Source organism: Hyperoodon ampullatus, assembly GCF_949752795.1.
Source record: "Hyperoodon ampullatus genome assembly, chromosome: 16".
Lineage (NCBI taxonomy): Eukaryota > Metazoa > Chordata > Mammalia > Artiodactyla > Ziphiidae > Hyperoodon > Hyperoodon ampullatus.
Genome location: NC_136929.1, coordinates 33,062,711 through 33,080,488, shown reverse-complemented (window position 1 = coordinate 33,080,488; position 17,778 = coordinate 33,062,711). Strand labels below are relative to the sequence as shown.

At 33.5% G+C, this 17,778-nt stretch overlaps 1 protein-coding gene across 5 annotated transcripts in view; it reads right to left on the bottom strand.

The window, feature by feature from the left end:
- Positions 1-17,778, bottom strand: part of DACH1 (dachshund family transcription factor 1) — a gene marked incomplete at both ends in the record, with an annotated part of 419,718 nt that overhangs the window by 41,084 nt on the left and 360,856 nt on the right. For all 5 annotated transcript variants that reach the window (XM_079721820.1, XM_079721821.1, XM_079721823.1 and 2 more), the window contains 2 exons: positions 802-949; positions 9,700-9,851. In XM_079721820.1, coding sequence (XP_079577946.1) covers positions 802-949; positions 9,700-9,851 — 300 coding nt within the window. The remainder of the gene's footprint in view (positions 1-801; positions 950-9,699; positions 9,852-17,778) is intronic.

Genomic DNA, 17,778 nt, shown 5'->3' with positions numbered 1-17,778 from the left:
GAATGATTTTTAAATGACCATGTCAAACATATCAAATGAGAAAGTGTGGAGTATTTATAATGGGTACTTATTAAATGAGAGAAAAGGAGCTCCCCCTTCTAGAATACTGAGGAGAACCTTAGAGCTGAGACAAAGAGGAAGTGGTTGTAAAGAAAATACTCTTTGATTTCATACATAAAATAAACACACAAATATGAATGACCTTCAAAATTATCTATACATGCACTGTAAAGTGCCCAATAAAAATTCCTATCAGTTTCTATTCTGATGTGTATTTGACCTTGTTGGTTGAAAATGAGGCATTCAGAAAGAAAATAATACAAACACTCAACTTCGGTCATTTGTTCATATATTCATCAGTCTCCCATTTCAGTTGATAAATATCTTACTAAATCTGCTTCGCTTGAATAATCAGTATTTTGTATTTTAGCTTTATGACTTTAACTCAAGTTTTTCAAAGGGCGATTGTGAATGAATATAAAATTTTTCTTCATGGCTGTCATCTTATCAGAGCACCTTCTTATCTTAAAATTATGAATTCGTTAAATGCTGTAAGCAATAAAAATTATGTGACTAATGATATAATTGATATATTTCAACCCCTTGAGGTATGAACAGAAGAGAAACAATGTACTTTGGAGATTAAGAAGCACAGTAAACCCAGGATTCAAATCCTGCTCTAAAATTTAGCTAAAAGTAAAAACAAAAAATTTACGGTCTCGCAGTAAATCACGAAAGATAGTATCGTTATGTTGAATATTTGACATAAAGTGTTAGACTTAGTTGGAAGTTTGAAAATACCTCTATTCTTTTGTTCCATCGCCAACTGCTTCTCAAGTGTTTCCCTTAATTCTCTTTCCCTTAAAAAATCCATCTTCAGTTCTGTTTTTTCAAGTTGAACCTGTTTTTCTTGAGCTCTGGCATTATCTATGGCAACTTTCAAGAGCCCCTGTACAAAGAAGGTATTGAGAATTGTAATATTTTGGTATGAAGAACATTTCATTCATTACTTTACAGTATTTTAAAAGAGAACAACCCACTTATCAAATTATTTGACTACTGTTGTGCAGTCACTCTGTACTCACTAGGACAAATAATAGAACTAAAGCAAAAAAAAATCTAAATTTAATTAAACTATTTTAGAAAGACAAATATTTTTGGCATGCAGGTTCAACTGCTTCTAATTAGAATATCTAGATTTAAAACTATATGAGGGCAGCACATAAGCATGTCTAAGAAATAAATACCGTGGAGAAAATTAGGCTGGAGCTGTTCCACGTGTAATTATCTGACATAGTTTATGTAACCCCATGTGATGCTGGCAGGACCCACCTATCTCTCAGGGCTTGTTCTCTACCACTCTCTACTGAGATTATATGCGACACCAGTGGCCTTTCGTTTCTCAAGGCACTGATTTGTTTCTGCGCCAGGGACTTGGCTCTTTCTGATACCCTCCTGAATGCTTTTCCTCCCGAGTTTTGCATGGCTCATCCTTCATTGCACGTTTGTTCCGTCAGCACTCAAGAAAGGCCTTCTCTTCCCACCCTATCTGGAACAGCCCTCCAAACTCACCTGCTTATTCCTTCCTTAAAATTCTTCATAGCATTATTATGTAATTTTGTCATATATTTATTCATTTAGTGCTTTATGTTGCATCTTCTCCACTGAAAGGTAAGCTCTCTGAGGCAGGGACATTTTCTCTCATTGGGTACTATGTCCCTAAAACCCAGAGAGTGCCTACCATAGAGTAGCTTTTTAAATTTTGATGAATAGAAATTATAATACTGGTATATTTTTATCGAGCTACATAATATGTGTAAGGGATCCAAAACTTAGTGGCTTAATAGTGCATTATTTTAAAAAAGGCAATCAAAATGTCTAGAAACAGAGGATAACTTTTAGGGGACTATTTGACATTATATATAATAATTCAAGAGCATACAGTGAAAGCAAACTATATTTATTTATATAACATAAAGTCATATATATGTAATTTGACTGTATGCTATTTAAAAAAATTAGTAGTATTCTGAGGTTTTTGAAAATGAGATTATGAGAATATATAAAACATATACAAAGCATTCTGCATGTGTTCTCTTCTAAGATGCTTTAGAAAATTATTAGTAAACTTATTAGTAAAAATTGGAGCTAAAATTTCCATCCTTATCAACTCAGCAATACAAAATGCTGTTTTGAAGAAGACATTTTGCTTTGGTTTGTGAACATCAGCAGCTGAATTTTTCAATTGAAATTAGAAATGAAATGGAAGTTAGTGCCAATTGTAGATATATTCTAGAATGTGACTCCTTTGCAGGAGACACCATAAGCAGTTTGATTCAGGAATTTCAACTCCAGCTTGACTTGTTAGTGCAATAGGAATGTACCTGCAGCTCAGCCCACTGATGTAGCATTGTCACAAGCCATTTTTAGTCTATTTTCAAGCACATATAAATTATTTCATATTTGTTGTTACTGACCCTGAGTTTTATGGATTCATTCTTGTGATATGAAACAAACCAGAGAATTTCTATGTGGCAGTTCATCCCTCCCTACACTTTTGTTTTTAGCAATAAAACATAGCTGTTAAGAAAACTGCCATCTTAATTCAGTAACATTCCTGTGTATGTTTCTTCTTCATCAGAAACAAACAATTAGTAACAAATAAAAGAGATCATTACATCAAGTGCCCTTTTAGGTCACCCCAATTAAAACTTTAGTTTTGCTGTATTTTAATGCTAAGATACCAAATTCTAATTTTCTGCTCTGATTGCTCTTGTTGACTTATCTTTGAAAGATGTACTCTCTGTGCAATGTCTAGATATTATTTAGCAAGATGCCAATGTTGGCACCACTTAATGTGTTGATTGGTTGTATTATCAGTAGCTGTTTAAAATAAATTACTATTTAACTATTATTGTCCTTGGCTGACAAAACACAATATTTTGGCATTTTTTAAAGATGAAACAATCATTATGAATAAACATGTTGAATAATGTTAAGCTGCAACTCTAATTTGTGTAATTTTATATTAATATTTGTTTTAAAGTATGAAGTTGCTAAGAACATTTATATTTACTGTTTCCTTTGTTACTGTTGCTGCTAATGTCGCTAATGGTAATATATTACCTATTCCTGCTGATTATATCTGAAAAATATTAGCTTTTAGGATCCAATACTGTCTAGGGAATATTTATAAGCTGTATAAAATTAAGTTTCATTTTTAGATTTTAAATCAGTGCACATCAGGAGTCCAGTGTGAACAAAAATCTTCACTAGAGTCAAACAGATGCATATGCAAAAAATATGGTATTGCCTGTGACTGCTCTGCTGCAAAAAATACAGAAAACCGATTAAATTTCAGTGCAGCAGGGAGCTGGGAAAAGCAATAGCAACTAGTGTTCAAAACATCTACAAATCACTGGGACACCATTTTAACCATCAACGATAATAGTACTTTCAGATTTGTGTGACTTCTGTAAGTTTCCCAGGTAGATCATATGCAGAATCTCACACTAAATGCTGGGTCTCATGTGGTCGTGCAGTATCAAGCAAAATTCTAAGATGACTGTGAAATACACAGGGCTTAAAATGTGAATTTGCTTCCAAGGGATGGTCAGTTCTCATGATGTTGAAGTTGGATCATGATACTTGTGAAGAAATGCATTTTAAGCTTACTCTATGACACAGCAGTTATTAAAGATAATGGTTGTTTGACCTCAAATTTCTATAAGTCAGGCATAATGGTTGTCATAATACACAAACATTTTTGTTTTCTGAAATGGTCTACCATGTAAATTAAATTATTTCCATAATTTTTCAGGGAATGAGTCTATTATATATATAATATACATATATATATTTTAAGGACACTGATTAATCTAGCAATATCTCAACTATTTCTATAGCCTAGGAAGTACAAATATCTGATTGTATAAGGGGACTTTAAGATATACTGATATGAAAGAAACATTTCTTAATTTGCTAGTTAGATCCTAGAGGAAGAAAAGCTTACTTAATCCATATTTGTATTTTGTTCAAATTTATTTCAGAATCAGATGACACGTAAGGTTCCATGAATGTCACTGAAACTCATGTGCCAAAATTTGTGCTCAATAATTTGCTGCTTCTAATGAAAGTAAATAACTTAGTTTGAGGAGATTTTTAGCCATCACCTATTCTAACTAAAACCTTTTAAATATTAGAAAACCAAGGTCCAGAAGGAACAGGTGACTTATCCAAGATCCCAAACTAGTAAGTTGACTAAGCCTGGATCAGAACTCCCTAGCTTATTTAACTTTTTTTTTTTCTTTAGTTTCTTTCCAGGATGAGAAGGAATAGTGTGCCTTGAAACCAGGAACTTTTATAGACAGAAAAAAATATGATAGCACAGTATCAACTAACACATTTTCGCAGCTCTTGTGACAAAAGTTATGGCTATACTTGGTTTAATGTTATGGTTACTGTTCTCCAAAGTCAATTAACAATGAACTCTCCATCAAAAGCACTTCTAGGTATCCTACACTGGATATTGGTGTCTAGAGATCCTACAATGGGTAGAATTTCCTAAGTGATAAGAACAACAGAGGTGAAATGGGTCGTCTGTTACTCACAATAAGCCCCTTGCAACTACACCTGAGCTTCTGTTACTAAGTTGACTTTTGGAAAGCCCCTAAAGGATGGGTGAGGTTCAGAGAGCTTCTGGATTGGTCAGCATGTGGAGGTACTGGCTGGGTGGCATGTGCCGAGGGCATAGAAGCTCTATGCCTCATCCCACATACCTTGTCCTACGCATCTCTTCTATCTGGCTGCTCCTGAGTTATACTGGACAAGTCATCGCTCCTTCTTGACCTTGGTTTTCTCATCTTTCATAATAAACTGGGTATTTAGTAAGTAAAACATCTTCCTAAGTTCTGTGAGCTGCTCTAACAAATTAATTGAACTCATGGCGGGGGGGTGGGGTAGGAACCTCCAATCTGTAGCTGGTTGGTCACAAGCACAGGTTATAATCTGGACTTAAAATTGACAATGGAAATGGGGGCAGGGAGCACAGTCTTGTGGGACTGAACTCTTAACCTGTGAGATCTGATGCTATCTCTCGGTAGATGGTGCCAGAATTGAGTTAAATTGTAAGGCACCCAGCTGGGGTTGCAGAATTGCTTGGTGTGGGAAAAACTACCAGACATTTCTTGATCAGAAGTGTCAGAAGTTTAGTAGTGTTGGAGTAGAGTAGAGGAGACTTACACAAGAGTATTTTTCCTGTATAAGGACTCATTAAGATTACTCAGTAAATATTAGTTTTTACTATTTATGTTATTATTATTGTTGCTGTATACAATATAAATTAGTAAATACAATATAGAGTCCAGATTTTTAAGAGGTTAATGCTACTGTCTTCAATATAGTAAACTGGGTTTAAAATACTGGCTATATTTTACTGTTTTTTTTATATGATCTCTTTTCACAAGTTGGTAATGGGAACAAAGGGGAGAAGATTAATATATTATTATGATTAAAGATAAAAAGATATAATGTAAGACCAATATATCTGATTCTAGTCTACCCATATTTTGAAGCCAGTGTCCTATTTTGTTGTTTATCTTTTCAAAAAGTTTCCTTCTAATTCTCTTATCTGACTCTGTTATAATTAAAAATATGTATTGATGATGAAAATGAAAAATGATTAATTTCTTTGAAATGTATAAAATATAACATTACTGGTCATGACGCTGAAATGTAAAGACTGGAATATGTATAATCAGAATATTTTGGTCAAATTATTTTTCACTGTCTTCCCTTAAATATAGAAGTAAAGAATGCTTTTTAAATACAACATTTGGATTATGTTTCTTTATTAGACCATAGTGAACCAATCTGGGACTGCCATTCATTGTGGTTTTAACATCCCTTTTAGGTCTTCCTTGTTTGTTTAATACCACCACAAAGACAAACCATACTGACCCAAACTCCTATCCTCTCTCCCCTTATGGCATATATCTTTAGTGCTAACTTCACCCCTAACTAAACTTTATATTCTCTACCTTATTTTACCTTTCTACTTTTTACTTATTTACCTATTCTTATTTTAATATTTGTAAGTCATTTAAAATAGTTCTTGTAAATAGGATAAACAATGTAAATAATTTGTTCCTGGTCCTATGTACAAATAGATCCCAGTTATACTTTACAGCATGAAAGCTCAGATTGAGTAAGTAGGTAAAATTCTCCTTTCAGTTTGTTCAAATGACAGTCAATGATCGAAGGTGTCACATCCAGTAAATTGACACTAAAATTCTACTTTCCTCACCTATAACCTCACAGGGAGTTCTCCACAGATGTATTTGATTAAGGAAGCCATAATGAAAGACTACCCGCATTGAAAAAAATAAAATAAAATTCCATATAAAGTACATTTTTAAAAATCCTAAAAAGCAAAATCTAGAATGAATCCATATCTCTCACTAAAGTGAAATTGCTGTCTTTTACTGAAGATATCTTTATCCTTTATTACTTTTAATTTCTGAAACACTCAAATTTTAAGAAAGAACAGTATAGTTCTAGGAGGTAGAAAAAATCTTGTGCCTAAAGTTATATAATGTATATATATATTTTCTATACTACATATATTTTTCTCTACTACTGATATATATAAAATATATATTTTCTATACTATATATAATACATATATATTTTAAATACTAGTCTACAGTATTTTTTCCACAGGCCCTCTTTTAAAGCACTAAGAAATAACATTTATGAAAATTCAATTCTGATAACACATTATGGAAAAGACATCTGTAGTAATCATTACAAATTTTAAAATTGAAAATTATCAAATTATAGAATATCATGAAATTAACTTATTGAATATTAGAATAATAACTCCTTAAGTTATTCTGAAGAGATGTTTGGTCATTAGTTTTAAGGAAAAGTAGAGTCTATGTGCACTAAATTTAAAGATAACCCAATGTCTTGGGTTTAATTACAATAACAAATATACATAATAAACCTTTAGTTTCAAATATGAAATTGTATGATGTAAAAATATACACATTTTTAACTCAATTCTTTTTCATTGTCATTGTGATAAAATACCTTCAAAGAAAATATGGAGCTTTAAACTTACCACACCAAAAGAGTGTTACCATTTGAAACAGAAAGCAGAGAACCCCATTATATATAATTGAAATTGCAGAGGAAATTGAGGTAGACAGAATGTAATTACCCAAATTAGAATTTGGACAGCAAACACATTTATACTGTATGCCCCATAAGCCAGGGTCATGACTGTTTAAACATTCTATACTATTCCTAGGATATTACTATAACTCAATATATGTGGCAATAATAAAAGAGCTAGCATCTATGACCTTTTGCAAAATAATGTGAAGCCATTACTGAACATAAATCCAGTATGTGTGTCTAATGTGTGTGTGTATATATATATATATATATATACATGTATATATGTATATATGTATTATTGTGTGTTTGTATTACTGTGCATGGAACTCAGTAAGATTTTTCATCTTTATTTTACCTTATGTACACATATGTGCATGGCACATATACATGTATATAGGTATTAAATCCATACCTATAAATATATAATATCTACATCTATATACATACTTATATATATGTAAGACTGAAGTGAACAAGCATAATTTATTTTAAATGAAGTATTCTTATTGTAGGTGTTCTAACTTTATCAGACACAATTTCCTATGATTTGGGACTAGAAATAAATAACTTAGTTTGCCTTGATGATCATCTTATCATCAACTCTTCCTAAAATGTACTCTCTCAAGACTGGTTGGAAGGTTAGAGAGTATATTAAATCTAGAGATACCTTCAATAAAATAAATTATTTGTATAAAATTTGTACGTTTTAAAACTGAAGTTTTCTTTTTTTTTTTTCTTTAAAGAAATAATTCCAGGGCTTCCCTGGTGGTGCAGTGGTTGAGAGTCCACCTGCCGATGCAGGGGACACGGGTTCGTGCCCCGGCCCGGGAAGATCCCACATGCCGTGGAGCGGCTGGGCCCGTGAGCCATGGCCGCTGAGCCTGCGCATCTGGAGCCTGTGTTCCGCAACGGGAGAGGCCACAACAGTGAGAGGCCCGCGTACCGCAAAAAAAAAAAAAAGAAGAAATAATTCCAATTTGAGGTGATGCAGATATTTCCAGTCTGGGTATTACTGGCCAGCAATGGGTGGAAAAACACACCCAAACTGACAGAATTTGACTTAGCGATGTGGTTTTCACACACAATGCAAGGGTCCCTGTGTAAACCCACTCTTCAGATGAGCAAGCTGGTCTACACTGGTGAATGTTTACACAGAAATATTTTCTCTGCTGAAATTGAAATTAAATTACCACGTTCCTGGTTAAAGAGGTTTTAGTTAGTGAAGATACAGACACCTAAATGGAGAAATTTAAGTTAAATGCTCAGCTTCATATGGGGTTATATACATAAGAAAATAAATTATTCCCTTCTCAGAGTGTCCATTTAAAAATGTTGAGGGATATTTTCTGAAAGCATTTAATTTGACAAAGGAGAAATTCATTAAAAACTCTACCTTGTAAAACAATAATATGGGCCAAATTTTGAAAAAAATAAGTTTTATGTTTATTCTAAAATATAATCAATTATTTAGCCTTGATTACATTTAGGCTAGACTGTTGATTTATTTCAATTACTGAGATATAAAACCTTAAAGTTGAATACAGTTCTGGAGACTCTAATTACATTAGTATTAAAAATGCCATATTAATAGATGAGAAGATATGTTACATTAAAGGCCTTCTGTTATGTCCTTGGAGGGGTAAATAAAATTAATTACATTTCTACTGGGAGAAAGTTTAATATGGTAGGAAATGTGTACAGAAAAATATCACTAAGGATCGAGTGCTTGAGCAAAGATTAAAAAAAAAAAATTACCAGCACAGTATCTGTAAGCGTATGCTTACTACTAGCTATTCCAAGTGTGTTGTAGTAGATGGCAAAAATCTCCATCTGGGGTCCACATGACCACTTCATGTGTGGGCAAGAAAATTATGCTTTCTTTTATCCCAAACACTCTTCTTATTTTGGCTCCATGCTCTATGTTATTGCTAACTGTAAGTATTTTTGATTCATAATGTACTGTACGTAAAATATACATCCTGAAGACTACATAGGAAATCCGTGGAAAGTTTTGTATGGCTTTTTGAAGTCTATTCTTTGAAGAAACCCTATTAACTGAAATAAACTTATTTATGAAAGAAGGGGTTTTTTTGGATTCTTTTACTTTAGACATATTTGAATGACTAAACATATCATTTCCTCACCGAAAGGCCAGCAGTTTAAAAATAGCTAAGTATTTATTAGCACTGGTATACTGTCATTTAGTACATCAGACAAACTTAAACAGTTAGATTTCTCCCATTAATTGGCAATAAGGAAGCTATTTAGGCAGAATAATTTTTAAAAGGCCTAGGTCATTTGCATCTACATTTTAATTAAGGTGTAGTATACATATTTGAGTATTTCTAACCAATTTGATTTGTGTAGTAAGTTTAAAGTCTTAACTTGCTAGAAAAATTTCAATACCATGGTTCAGTCAATCTCAAGAATGGATTAAGCTGGAATAGTATGAATTTGGGAAAAATAGACAGCTGAGCCTTCCACGTTCCTTTCTCCCAGACTGTGAAAAAGTCCTACCTGTATGTTAGTCAGAAGGGTCTCTATGGAAGACAATCCATCAGGAAACAGAAAAGGAGATGGGAATCCTGGAGGTAGTGGCTGTCCATGCCCAGTTAGAGAAAGTTTGTCAAGGCTGTCTCTCGCAGTTGGTGTGGAAAGCGGGGTCTCATCTGTATGTGATTGAAACAAAAATATAGAACAAGTTACGCTTGTCTGTTTTTATTAGACCTCAGTAATGGCTTCCCTAGTGGTTTCCAGAACATTTATTGCAAATTGGTTCCTGCTATCAGGAGAAAATGCTTTCTGCTGAATTTTCTTTAATGAAAAAGCTGTGGAGATACAACAAGATAACATTAATGAGTAACTTTATAAGCCTCTTAAATGCAGTCTCTAATGAGACTGAGTTTACAGTGCCATAGAATCTTTTTAAAACAAATATTATCTCATATATAGTTGTGATAATATATTCAGGCTGACTTTATGGGCACCTTCCCCATTATCTCATTTTACTTTGTTCTGTTTGGATTGACAATAGGGTATTTCTAGAGCTTCATATAGGAGAAATGCTATGTATATTAGTGTCTCTTTCTCAATTAACCCTTCCTATATATCAATGATTTGTTCAAATATATTCTTAAGGAATCTACAAGTGAATATACAATTAAAACCTTTAATTCCACGACTAAAATAAAAACTGGAATCAAATATATTCTTTCTCAATTATAATTGAATTATTCAATATCATGAAAACTAAAGATCTAGTTCTTTTGGCCCTGAATACCTCTCACCTCATATTGAAAAACTAGTTTTTTAAATGTGAAAAAGGGGTCTAAAGAAAGGGTAATAATATACAACTCTCAAAACAACATTTCAAAAATCACATATAAAACCTTCTAAGATAAATTAACCTTTACTTTGTTTATTGAACATTCTCCAACATTGTAAGCAACTTAGAGTAATGCCCAGATACAAATTCTTTTTACTCTCACGGTGAAATCTTCTTATTCAGTTCTTTATTATTTAAACATTTTAAAATAGATACTTGTTATGGTTTACTTTAGTCTCTTATATCACAGAAAAAATTTTATTCAGGGCAGGATTCTCAATTTTGTAAATATTTTCATATTTCACACCAGGAAAATTAATCAGAGCAATATATTTGCACAGTCCTGATAATATCTCTTAATGTTGCAAGTGGCTAAAAACTTCAGCACACTTGCCTTTATGCTTATAATTTGATTCCACTGTTCTCCTGAATCATTTCTTTATTTTTCATTACAACACCTAACCACACAACACCTTTTCCAATTCCCTCTCTCTGGGGCAGAAATATTCTGGAAGTCGCCGCACTTCTCTGTCTCTGACTAATGTCAGGACAAGTTAAATTCATCTCCCTCACCTTTCCACATTTCTAGTTAATGAACCAAAAGGGAAGAAAGGTTGGGGAGGGGAGTGACGGACACAGGCCTTCTGTTAACTACACTGCTCTCATACACACTCACTCATTCCTTAGCAGTTTCTCCTTCCACTCCCTCCTCTGTTAACTTACTGACAGATGATCTGAGGCAGCAGGTACTAGAAGAAGAAACAGAGTTAGCAGCCTGTGTAGGACTCATTGTGTTCTTTTTTTTTCTTTTTTAATCACTCTTGTCACCAGGGTTAAAGAAAGCCCGCAGTTCAGGGGTAGGGCTACTATGTGGCTAATATGATCAAGGTGATCTTGGACACCATTTACCTAGCTGTCATAAATTACTCTTCCAGACCAAGGCTGCTAGCGTTTTCTCATAATAGCTCTGCAAAGGCGCTTGTTAAACATCTATGTGCATGTGAAATTGTTTAAGAATAAAGAGCTATATTTTTTGATCAGCATCACCTTAGCTGTCACATGCTAAAGAAAATGTGGCTTAATAGATCATGGGGATAATAATTGCTTGTCTCTTGAAGAAAGGCATAGAACCAGACGACCACCTGAGTTTGCTTTCAGCATTAGAGTCTATGACTCCACAATTCTTAAAGGTTGTCCGAGCAAAAAGCATCAAATGTATGTATACACACACACACACACATTTGATTATAAGTTCCATAATTTCCATGACTATTTGACTTAACTTCAATACATTTATGCTTGACTACGTTTGGCTATTGTGTGAGTTAATCCATTAATCACTCATGATATATACATTTATATATGTATTTACCTAATATTACCAATATCTACTTAAACAATGTACTAGAAACTGGAGAAGTGATGTTAAAAAATACAATTTGCAAGTCTTAAGAGCTCATCTAGACCCTAGTGACAGATTCCAATTGTAAAGTAGCTAATTCTTATAGTTAGTAAAACATTTTGCCTTCCATCATTATTCTGTTAGCTACTCCAATTTTTTCCCAATGTAGGATTAAAATTGCTCCTTGTTTATGTGTAGGTATATGTGGGGTGTGTGTGTGAATGTCATTTTTTTTTTCTGCAGTTGCTTCAGTGGAGTGCTCATCTTGGTCCTTACGGCTTCAGGTAAGTGTGAACAGACGATCATGTAGTATGGTATTATGTGGTTAGATTCATTTATTTATCATTTTATATGGTTGAGATACTGCATTAAGCCACTTTCACTCAATCAAATTTAGGGCACAATGACAGCTGTAAAGAAATGAAAAAAGAGTGATTCTTAAGATCAATAAACATATTTGAAAAGAAGACAAATAAATTAATCAAAGATCGAACAAAACAAAAATATTCCTTTGGGCTTCAAGACCCTACTGTCTGAGAAAAAGTTGTCATCTTGTGTCAATTAACATCATAGAAAGTCTCAGTCTTCCTACAAAGATAGCAAAATTGGGAACACAGTTATTCCTTTTCAAATAAAAATGACCTTTGATATCCTAAATGTTTTAAGAAGATTAAAGCAAAAGTTTGAGAAGCCAGACAACGTGGAAGAATGTTTTGACAGCACATAACCTCCACTGACTTCAAACAATGAATGATGATGAAGCACAAATTCACAAAACACCTATTGCAGCTTGATATATCTGTACATTTTTTAAAGTTTTATCTTTAAAAGAAAGTTAGCTTGTCAGATGCTATTCTCTTTGAATTATTATGGCATTTGACAATGTAATCTCTGTTTTTTGTTCTTTGATAGTATGCTTTTAAATAATTTTAAACTTATGGAGAAATTGCAAGAATTAAGCAAAGAACCCTTATATACTTCTGTAGTGTATTGAATGGTAGCCCCCCGGCCCCCACTATAAATCCATGCCCAATCCCTGGATCCCAGTAATTCTAGCTTATTTGGAAAGAGGGTTTTTACAGGTGTGATTAAGTTAAGGATCTTGAGATGAGATCATCCTGATGTAGGATAGGCCCTAAATCCAATGACAAGTGCCCTTATAAGAGAAAGGCAGAGGGAAGTTTGAGAGACAGAAGAGGGCCACAGAGAAGAGGAGGAGGCAAAGTGGAGATGGAGACAAAGATTGGAATTTTGGGGCCATAGTCAAGGAATGCTGACAACCACCAGAAGCTAGAAGAGGTAAAGAACAGATTCTCCTTTTTAGCCTCTTGGAGGGAGCTCATCATGCTGATACCTTGATTTTAGACCCCTGGTCTCCAGAACTGTGAGAAAATAAATTTCTATTGTTTTATTGTGGTAAGTTAAAATGAATTTCTATTGTTTTATTGTGGTAATTTATTAAGCCAGCCCTTGGGAACGAATTTAACACCTTCCTCAAATCCAGCAATTGTTTACATTTTGCCACATTTGGTCTTTAATTATTTCTCTGTCTCTGTCCGTCTCTTGCTCTGTGCATGTGTATGTATGTCTGAACCATCTTCCCTCTTTAATCTTTAAGACTTCACTGCATATTTCATAAGTACAAGGGCATACTTTTTCATAATCACAGTATAAAATCAGAAAGAATAACATACATAGAATACTATTGTTCAACCAAGAGTCCATATTCCAATTCCATTACCTGAGATGTTTTACTATAAAGACAATTAATAAATAAGTATTTTAATTTACTTGACAAGTACTTGGGAAGTATTTTCTCTGAGCAGGTGGCAGGTATATAGTAGCCTACAGGATGGCCTCTGACGATTCCTCCCTGCTGTTATTCACATCCCCTACAGAACCTTTCCCTTAGTCTGAGTTAGACCTAACAAACAGAATAAAGCAAATGTGATGGGATGTCACCTCCAGGATTCAGTTGTAGAAAGTCTGTTTCCATCTCTCTCTCTCTCCCTTTCCTTATATTTCCTGCCATGGAGGAACCAGCTGTAATGTCATGAGACAGCCCTGCACAGGGACACAGGACAAGAGACATGGGTCTGTCAAAAACCACATGAGTCGGCTTGAAAATAGATTCTCCTTGCCCAGTCAATCCTTTAGATGAGGTTGCAGCCCCGCTGACGGCATAACTGCAAACTCTTGAGACCTTAAAACAGAGGTATCCAGCTAAGTTGTACCCAGATTCTTGATTCACAGAAATCATGAGATTTTAAATGTATGATGGTTTAAACCACTAAGTTTTGGTGCAATTTGTTCCACAGCTATAGATAACTAAAACTGTGCATACAACTTTCTGAATACATTAGGATGTATAATGAAACTAATTCAGTGTTCAGTTAGTAACAGCTACTTTGGACATGGGACAACTTCTTCAGGCTTCAATTTCCTCAATTTTAAAAAACTAGCAGGTTGAATGAGACAAAGTCTAGTATCACTCAAATCTAAAATTACACATTCTCGGGCTTCCCTGGTGGCGCAGTGGTTGAGAGTCCGCCTGCCGATGCAGGGGACATGGGTTCGTGCCCCGGTCTGGGATGATCCCACATGCCGCGGAGCGGCTGGACCAGTGAGCCATGGCCGCTGGGCCTGCGCGTCCGGAGCCTGTGCTCCGCAACGGGAGAGGCCACAACAGTGAGAGGCCCGCATAACGTAAAAAAAAAAATAAAATAATAAATAAATAAATAAATAAATAAATAAATAAATAAATAAATAAAATTACACATTCTCTATTACTCCTTATAAGAAATCATAAAAATTAGTTAAGTGGAAATTTCACTTATATTGATTGGAGGGTGATAATGCATCAATTTGGAGTCTGAATTTCAAAATCTTAATTACAGATTCCAGAGAGTTATGGATATCTAGTTAACATCTGAAAAAGAATGAGTCACACAAACATGAAATTTCAGAGAAAGCTATTGATTATACTTAGGTTTACAAACTCTATTTTATAAGGAGTCAAATTATCTTGCTTCATTTTATCAAGTTAGACAATTTGATAAATTCTGATAAAATTTGAAAAATTTATAAGACAGTCACTCACAACACTAAGAACTGATGCAATGATGGGTACATCTTCCTAGGGATAAAGTAAGCACTTTTGAAAGCTGCATTAACTAGGGCATAATCTTTTTAAGTACTCCACATCCATAGGGGTCAGTAGTTATGACAGTTCTCTAAAGAGTTTTTGTTATTTTTAAAGTCCTAAGAAAGAGTGGTTATTAACTTTAAAGTATTCTTGTATTTTAATTTAGTTCTAGGGAACTACAGTGATTTTCTAAAGGAAAACAGAACAGCACATACTATAAACTAACAAATGATTTCATCTTTTGACCAGAAAAAGCTACTGATTAACATCTTAATAATTATAACAAATATAATTATGACAATTATAACACATAATCAATTAACATCAATTAGAACATAAAGGGCAATATAAAGAGAAAGTAAAATATAAAGAGAAAATATTTTAAAACTCCAAAATCAATAAAGTATGAAAAAATGATATTTCATTCTTCTCATCATTTCATCTCATGATTCTACTCATATTTTAAGTCACTTATCAATAAATGACTATCACTAAGATTGATGCCGCTGTAAGACAGGCTTTTTTCCATCCAATCTTATCACACATAACAATTTAGCAGGATATCCTAAGGAACAATGTTGTTTGAAAAAGTAATGAGCCTCTACTTTTAAAATGTTTTCTTTCCTGTTAACAAAATCTAACTCAGTTGTTATTTTCATAACTAATCCCTTTGGGTTTGAATTATATATTCGCTTTCAAGTTTGTGTGTGTGTGTGTGTGTGTGTGTGTATCTTTGTCTCTGATATCTTTTATTATATCATAAGGTCCAAGTAGAAAAATACTCACTTTTATAAAACCATACATTCCAAGGGAATTCACATTTATTCATATTAACGTGAAGTAGATAGCAGCAGTATTAAAATGGAAAAATTTCCATATTTAATGTTTACAGGTGATCTGAAAGTTTGCATGAAACTGTTATATTTCTACACTGGTAAAGTAAAAAAAAATGTTGACAAAAATTCTGGAGAATATGGTACTGTCTATAGAGAAGTGAATAGTTATTTATAGAAACAAAAATTTTTCTTGGTCATTTTGATAAATTCCCATCACAATTGTATATAAAGTTAAGTTTACTGGTGTTTTTGGACACTCATCAGCCACATTGTTCAACTGGAGTAGAGGCATGAATAATTAAAAAAATTAAGTATTGGTGTTTAAAAAATTTTGAAACTTACATTCAAACATAAAACACAGTCATTTAAATTGAGCTCAGTCACACCTCAAGCATGGTTCGTTCCTACTCGAGGCACTCTGGATTTAATTTGACAATAGGAAGTAATAATTCTGATGCCACAATGTAATATTAAATCAAAAACTGGTCACAAACTTTCATGTATCTATTCCAATTCTTGTAAAATATCCAGGAATATCACAAAATAAGTCCTATGTCATATTTTAAATTTTAAGCCCACTTTCCAAATTCTGGATTTAAAATTACTCCATTTTTTTTACATAAAATCGTTACCATAATGTGATACAGTTACAGTAAAATAAGAAGTAACCCAGGTTAGATTCAGAAGGTGTGAGTTTAAGTCCTGGTTCTATCAAGTATTAGGAAATAATTGAGCAAAGAATCCATCTGTTATGTTCTATGAGACTCATTTGGTCTATTTATTAAAACGATGACCACAGACTGAAAGGACTATAGTTCAAATCCAATTAGATTATGTATATGAAAGTGCTTTGTGAAATATAAAATGCTAACAAATATAAAGTATTAATAATTAAGAAATAACTAAATTTATTAGAAATTTCCTATTGTAAACTTGGCTTCAATGTGCCATGGAGGGAATCGTAATATTGTACCATGAGCCATAAGCGTGTGGTTTCTATATTATTTCTCTCTAATGAGCCTTGTGATGATGAAATATCATGTTGATAATAAAATTACTACTGTATAATATTACAGTTGCCATATATAAACTAAACCTGAGTTACTTCAGTGAACAGTTATAATTGACTATGATAGAAATAACTTGAGAAAGGGCCAAAGAGGATGAACTAGTTTACTGATCTTTCTTCAGGTAGCAGGTCCTAAAGAAAATGGGTAAATTGACTTACACAAAAAGAAAATAGTACAGATTTTGGAGAAATAGACTGAAAAGCATAAAAACACTTAATTGCTTGGATATACTGGAAGTAGTATTAGAACTCTGGATTTCAAGTTTGGGTAAACAAATGAGAAGATTTAATACTCAAAGGAGATCATTGTAAGTGCATGTTTGGCAGGATGATGGAGGTGTGTTAAGAAATACACCAAGCTCACAGTTCTGCCTAATTTAAGGCATAAAGTATTTATTACACACATATGCAACTATCATGGGTTATTTACTGTTGAGAAGCTGACAAAAGTTCGGGACCACTCCTTAAGGGAAGAAATAGAACATGTATTGCAGCTCCCTAACATATGGTAAGAACTGATTGATATCTGTTGAAAGAATATGTGAATGAGATGAGATGAGGCAGAAGCTGAAATGAAAAGGATATAGACTCTGCTTACTACACCCAGGAGAATAAAACCAAAAATACTTTCTACTGGGAAACCACTCTATTGCTTACAAGGCAATTTCATAGGCATTACCTTGGGTTAGGAGGAAGCTCTAGGAAGAAGATAAAAAAATACATGCAATTATAATCCCAATAAAGTTATGTGCCAAAGACTGATTCAAATGACACCCAGTGGTTATTTAGAAAAAGAAGAGATTATATTTAGCTGATGCA